At 45.7% G+C, this 7,047-nt stretch overlaps 1 protein-coding gene across 1 annotated transcript; it reads right to left on the bottom strand.

Moving 5' to 3' along the window:
* Window positions 1–2,079: 2,079 nt before the first annotated feature.
* Window positions 2,080–6,756, bottom strand: coil (coilin p80). The gene is made up of 7 exons (XM_062454289.1): window positions 6,440–6,756; window positions 5,067–6,222; window positions 4,787–4,876; window positions 3,953–4,000; window positions 3,638–3,707; window positions 3,220–3,308; window positions 2,080–2,641 (listed from the first exon to the last, which is right to left on the bottom strand). Exons 1-7 carry the CDS (start codon window positions 6,688–6,690, stop codon window positions 2,594–2,596), a joined length of 1,752 nt encoding a protein of 583 aa, XP_062310273.1. The 5' UTR covers window positions 6,691–6,756; the 3' UTR covers window positions 2,080–2,593.
* Window positions 6,757–7,047: the final 291 nt, after the last annotated feature.

Below are 7,047 nucleotides of genomic sequence, written 5' to 3'. Positions count from 1 at the left end.
TAAGGTCGCCTGACAAACAGAGGGTGTCCCAGTTTGAAAAGCCCTAATGGCTTAAAGAGAGCGACTGGGGGAAAGTAGCCTATAGCCTAACTGCAGAAGAAGACAACAGGAGGTTTGTCATGCTCTGATAAAAATGTATGGTAACATCCACCAAACAACATGTAGGGCAACTCTTAAAAATGAATAGGCCTATGCCTTGGACAGATCCATGACTTAATTTCGTGGTGGTTTTTACAATTTAGTCAAATGTCCATAGGCTACCATTGATTGAATATCACCCATTATGCCAGCCTTCAAATAAGGCAGGTAGGCTTTGTGTTGCTTTTGAAATGGTTAAAATGCTTTAGGCCTAGGCTACAAAGGGGTTTTAAAGTGTCTAGTAGGAGGGCGTATGATTTGTAGGTTAAATGCTAGAGATGCCAAGAACACAGGCAAAAAACGTCTCCAGGCCAAAGCAGCAATAGTTCATCAGTGTTCTTTTCTCTGCCAAAAAAGGCGATGTTTTGCACAGTCCTGCGTTTTAATGACAATAACATGTTCATGAATTCAGTGCATATCCCCGCCATTAATTACAGAGGAGATAGAGAATTACGTGGCCAAGGTGGCAGTTTATGAAGGACACTGACGACTAAATTACATTAGCAGGCTAAGCAGCGGTGAGAAAATGTCAAACCTTCTCAGAGATTCTATTTATTTATTATAGAAATATGAAAACAACAATTTAAAAATTAAATATTCTTCCCATCTGTCATCCACATCTGGAATGGCAAAAAGTTGATAGCAACTAAATACATTTAGCAATTCAGTTGGAATATCCAGATTAGTGTGGAGATCTAAGCACAGATAGAGATGCAGCCCACAAATGAAACATATGCCTCTCAGGGGACAGATTAACAAACCATCCATCAGAGATGCAGGCAACCGTGACATTCCAGACTGACAGCTGGTAAAAAACCTCAGGTGTCAAACCTGAGGATGAATAGTAGACTATCGGCCAAGCTTCGATTGATAGGCGAACCATTACAGACATATTTTATTCCGTTTTCCAGTAAGCCTAAAGTACGTCAATTTAATCCGACTCTCTTTAAAAGGAGGCCTACTTGACTGTATAATTAATTGGAAAGGAATGAAGCGAAACGTATAACGTAGCCTACTCTGGCCTATAACGTAGGCTACTGCAAAACTGTATTTGCCAAACAATTATCACAGTATCACTCTAGGCCTACACAAAATGTTGTCAGGAATTGTGTCCATTGATTATTGACGTCATTGTGAATTAGTTCATCTACAAATGTAGGGCCTAATATGGAATAGCCAATTAACAGAATGCCAGGAAAAATAATGTCAATTTAGGCCTACTGTTGAAAACAGTTTACAGCATCCTTAGACCTGTCGACTAATCAATATTATTATTAGTAATAGGCTATTGATATTTCAGTGCCAACGCAAAATATCTAGTAGTTTCCAACTCAATTTCCCTTTTCATTTTGACCAAGAAACCCGAATGTTCTATTTTTCATGTTCAACAATCCTCGTCCATAAACCCCGTTTGATTGCTGAGACCCACCTCATCTCCTTGCCCGAACTGAAGACCGAGGTCCACGAAGTGTTCAACCCGAATGTAACCATCTGCGTCCTCGTCGCATACGTCGAACACCTCTTTCAGCTTTTTCAGAAATTGCAGAAGCTGTTCTTGATCGGGGAAAACATTTCCTTCCATTGTCGAGTTCGGTTTGTCAGTGACAGACGTTAAACGGACTCCGTGGGAATTCGTTTGGTAGTCGCCATCATTCCCGTTCTCCGCTGCTGCCTGGCTCCGCTGGTGTTGTGACATCAGCAGCATCGCTGGTCGAATGGGAACTAGGGAAGGACCACGATTGACGAGAGGGGTATCGAAGACGAGTGTGCGATTTACGATGGAGGATTAAATGTATTACGTAAATCGCTTGTAGGCGTCTTTAGCCAATTAATTGTCAAGGCAGCCTGTATAAATCATTTTTTTTAATCAGTGACTGCACTTGGCCTTTCTTACATTTCCAGTTGATCCACTGGTTGATTCAAAGAAGACACGGTCAAGCAATTACAAAAACAGTATTTATTTAGGAATTCCAATTACAAATGTTATCAACATACAAAGGCATTAAAGGGAAAGGACGTTTCGCAGAACCCACTTTAAAAGAAAAAGAAAATAAGCGTTAAATGATCAAAGCCACCATTAATCGTGACTTGCATTCAGTTGAACCCAGGTCAGATTCTAAATAGTGCCCTCTGACACCCATCAATCTAAAAACACAGAATTTGGGGTAAACTGGGAAAACTAACCCATACTGTTCAAATGTTTTTAAATACAGGAAAGGGGATAAACATGAATTTTAGAGAGTGGGAAGAAAACTTATCTTAAGCCTGATTTCGGGTATTTGTCACTTTGTGAAGGGCTCAAGTCTGAATCAGTTGATTCATTTAAAAGAGATATAAGGTACAAGATACACCACATATTGACATAGAGTGCTGACATTGACATATCCTCCAGCTAGCTTCAGTCCAGCAGTACTAACCGGTCCAGGGTGGCCACATACAAAAGCCAGCAGGGCTTCTAAATGATCAGCCTGGGCTCTATCAGCGATTCCCAACGTTCTGTCACCTGCAGGAGAGACCATCAAAACAACAGCACACGGATTCAATGGTAGTGATGTCACCGGTCCATCCCCATGGTAACAGAATCGCAACACCTGCATTCCGCGCATGCAGCTGTTTTTTGCTAACCAAGTATTCCGCCTCTCTGTCGTTCACCTCCAGTCAAAAGGAGGATCACTGGCTGAATGGCCTCGCTCAGAGAGAGGGGTGGAAAGGGGTTTTTAAACGCAGCAAAGGACAAAAGAAGGGGGGTTTCGCTTTTCTAAACAGTGTTGCTGCAGGCTTGCCACTGCAAGTGTTGTGCTTAGTGACATTATCCGACTTTACGGCAAGCAAAACAACATTTATGAAGCCCATTTGGGCCTTTTGCCATCATAGAAAAGACGAAAAAAAATCCTAAACATATTGGTGACATCGTGAAGCAAACCCCAATAACCCAACATACGGCTGCACCAATTTCCTGGCGGCTCAGAACTTTACCAACGCATTCGATTGTTCTGTATACACACACACACACACGTAAATGCATGCTTTGAGTGCGACATGATTGTGGGACGAGTGACGGTTGTGGTTGAAAGGCCTTACCCGGGATCCACGGGCGACGGCGTACTCCACGCTCTCGGAGCCATCTGCGTTCTCGTACACCAGATCAAACTTCCCCGGCTGCACGAATGCTGAGGGACAGACGGGTACAGTGCTGCCTTTGTTAGGGTAGAATGTGTGCCTTAACGCCAAGGTCACTAGGGGGCAGCCGTGTTGAGAAAAATACGTAAAATACAAACATACCCCCCCCCCCATATACATGTTTAAATGTAGTAAACTACAATATTTCCACACTGGAGAAGATAAGAGAGCCTGTTCAAAAGCTATATGTCTGCTGGGGCACACGTGTTGCTGGAAGGGTCTGAGGGAAGGGCTTTGGTGCTGTACCATCCACTCCAAAGGGTCATGGTGGCTAGCTCACATTAAACAATAGTATTAATGCTTAAACACTTGGTTTTACCTTGAGATGCTGAGAGCAGCTGCAGCTCAATCTGTTTGTTGGTTGGGTCAAAATTGATGAGCTTCCCTTCCTGAGGAGAAAAAAGAGAGAGAGAAAAGAGTAAAGTGTAATATGTAAAGTGCACTGCGCAAAACTAGACAAGTCAAGAACATTCTCCCTCTAATGAATAGTGATGCAATATTATCAATGTGCACAACACAATCACACAAGGCCTTGTGCATCTCAATACGGAAGGTTATCAGGGCCATTTAAAAAAGTCTCCTCCTCTCCTCAGAGTGGGAGTCGTCGTTGTTGCGTCAAGCTATTTTTACTTACTTTATACTCTGACACCTCTGGTGTGTAGTTCTCTGTGAGCTCCAGCAGCTGTGAAGACACAGGACAGGCTGATAATGAGACGAAAGCAGACACACACACACCTCTCCTTCCCAAATGCTAAGACGGCGTCAATTAGTCAGATAAAAGTGTCCTTGGTTAGACGGAAGCCTTAGTTGTCATAGTTTGTTCTATGTGGCCTGTTTGTTGTGTTACAGCCGTGGCTAGGGGGCACCCATTCAGGTAGGCTTGTCAGAGACTTGAGAAAGCTCCCTTTACAAAGGCTAACTATCAAACTTGGCTTCTCGGCCTAGCTAGCTAATGCTACTGCTGTGTGCAGGAGAGACCGGCTCAGGCCCGACCACCTGAGCACCCTATAGGTCCTCTAACTCAGTGGTTCCCAACCCTGGTTCTTAGGGACCTCCTGCCCTGCATGTTTTAGATGTTTCCCTGCTCCAACACACCTGATTCAAATGAATGGTTGTTATCAGGCTTCTGCTGAGCTAGATAACGACTCAATCATTTGAATCAGGTGTGTGAAACATCTAAAACATGCAGGACAGAGGTCCCTGAGGACCAGGGTTGAGAACCACTGCTCTAAGGCTGCGTGTCCACTACAGCGGAGTGGTTGGCACCTCGGCGTCCAATTCATTTTCAATAAAACCGGGCGTTGACTCTCGCTTAGGGCATTGTGGGAGCGGTTTCATTGAAAATGAATTGGAAGCCGAGGCGCCGCCCGCCTCGCTGTAGTGGACACGCAGGGGAACTGGAGCATGCACCTAATGAGGTGTGTGAGTGTGCGGTGACTGTTGGTCTAGCGCCCCCTGGCTGTCGTACCTTGAAGGCGATCTTCTGTCCCACCGGGGGAGGAGCAGCTAGGAGAGGCAAGGTACTGTAGTCCCGCTTGGGGTCGCTAGCGACAGGGTTCTACGAGCAAAAACCAAAAAATGTACGTCAACATGGATAGATATGTTCATTTAAACAAGTTAGAGCAAAGTCAAATCATTTTCCCTAATGACCAGACCTCATTAGCAATAATATGTCATCCTGATGGACGTTTCTTCACATTACACTATTCATATAATAGGAAGAATCTCAGTCAGGAAAAATGGCATACCTGGGAAACCACAGATCTGTTTGTCAGTAAATCACTGTGATAAGATGGCTTCTGTTGCTGCTGTGAATCCTCGTAGTTAAAAGAGAAGCCTCGCCCTCCATTTTGCTCTCCACCACCTCTACCCTGTCCCAGGGCACCCCTGCCCGGTCTACCCCCACCCCTAGGGTTCCACCGTCCCCTCTCCCCACCACTCGGGCTCCCCCTACCCCTACCCCTGGAGGCTGAGGAGGGGTCACCCACGGCAGGTGCGACAGCCAGACCCATCCCACCCTGGGTTGGACGTTTGATAACCAGTCTGATCTCATCCTCACTGCTGCTGTCCGAGTCAGAACAACCAGGCTTTTCTGGAACCTTCTTGGACTGCTGAGTGGACCCGTTGGCTAAATGGGAAGAGTTTATCGTTTGAGGAGGTGGACCAAGCGACTGCGGCCCTGGAGGAGTGAGTTTGTTCTTGGTGCCCGCTATAGGGCTTGAGGGTATGGTGTTAGCAGGGGAGGAAGTGGGTTTGGGTAAAGGAGTTTTTTTAGGTGGGGGTTTGGCTGGTGCCTTGCTGGAGGCTGCTTCATCCGAGGAGGAATCTGTCTCGGATGAAGATGATGGGGGAGGCGGAGGGGGTTTGGTAGCAGGTGTTTTCGCTTTTGGAATGTCTTTCGTGGCAGTAGGGGTTAAAGTGGAGGGTGTTTTGGAGGGCGGTTTTTGCATGGGTGTCTTTTTGGGAGCCTCTTCCTCCTCCGTGCTACTGTCGCTTGAATCTGTGGAGACATTTTGTCTGGTTGTGGACACTTTTCTGTTGACGGGAGCTGGTGTGGGAGCTGCTTGGGCCTTCTTGGTACTTTTGCCAGGCTGGGAAACGGTGGTTGAGGGAGCTTTGGTGGGGGTAGAGACCAGATTCTCCCCTCCCTCTTTTCCCTTCTTTTCTTTCTTCTTTTTCTTCTTTTCTTTACTCCTGTCATTGTCTGCAGTCTGGGTGGACTCCCTCTCTTGGCTCTTGTCGTGTTTCTTCTTTTTCTTCTTTGTCTTCCACGGCACACTCACTCCATTCTCGGACGGTTCTTCCTCTTCTGCTTCTCTCCCTCTCTTCTTGGCGTTTCCACCAACAGCGGAGGGACAGCTGGCTTCCAGACCACTCACCGGAGTCAGCCTGTCCACTCTCACCCTGTCACCAAACACAGGACAGAAAGGTTCATACAATACTGTGGGAAACGATATGAGATGAGTTAGCAGATCATGTCATGAAGATATACGCATTATTTTAGGTAGGCCTTGGTCTTCGTTCCAATATATAGTTATTGTTGGACAAGCTACCCACCATCTTTATTACGTTTCGCAGGACATGGATCAAGCTAGATCTCAATATGGAAACCTGAACGTACCTGATGCTGTCGTTATCGCGGACCACGTAAATGCTCTCTGTATGTGGCAGGTAACAGTCCTCAATGTACAAGTTCAAGACGTTTTTACGGCTGAAGTCAAACTTCTCTCGTATTATGCTGGCAAGATCCGCAACCACCCGGCATTTATTTAGGTCTACAAGCACCCAACACATACGACAGTCGGGTACAGCAGGTGGCGGATAATCAAAATACAGTCGAACTCGTATTGAATTAACACTTGAGGATGCCATTGCTGCCTCACACTGCACGAAACGTGCGACCCGGTGTTGAGTTTGAGGAGCTCGCGCTAACAAAACTTTGCCAGTCTCATGTAGGGTGTTCAAGCTTACTGTCCCCTGTCGGCTCGGAGTGGAATTAAATCACATATTTACTAGGGCATACTAAGCCTAAACCTACATAATTTCAGAATTTACATAAATACGAGATCTACATTAGACAATAACAACTCTCTCAAACCACTCTTAAAATATCTATACCTCGCTCTTGTGACCCCCCTGTACCACATGGGGAACTTTTATTTTGAAATACATCCAGACAGTCTCATGTGGATCTATACATTGCTGCCTGGGAGGGCGGTATTTTGCTTT

This window comes from Osmerus eperlanus, chromosome 2, assembly GCF_963692335.1.
Source record: "Osmerus eperlanus chromosome 2, fOsmEpe2.1, whole genome shotgun sequence".
Taxonomy (NCBI): domain Eukaryota; kingdom Metazoa; phylum Chordata; class Actinopteri; order Osmeriformes; family Osmeridae; genus Osmerus; species Osmerus eperlanus.
The sequence above is the reverse complement of the archived record's forward strand: the minus strand, read 5'-3'. Positions and strand labels throughout refer to the sequence as shown.

Coding starts and splice junctions, on each gene's coding strand:
- coil (XM_062454289.1), bottom strand. CDS start 6,690: ATGGCATCCTCAAGTGTTAATTCAATACGAGTTCGACTGTATTTTGAT. Junction 6,223..6,439: donor CGCGATAACGACAGCATCAG/GTACGTTCAGGT, acceptor GTTTGGTGACAG/GGTGAGAGTGGACAGGCTGA. Junction 3,708..3,952: donor CAGAGGTGTCAGAGTATAAA/GTAAGTAAAAAT, acceptor TTTTCTCCTCAG/GAAGGGAAGCTCATCAATTT.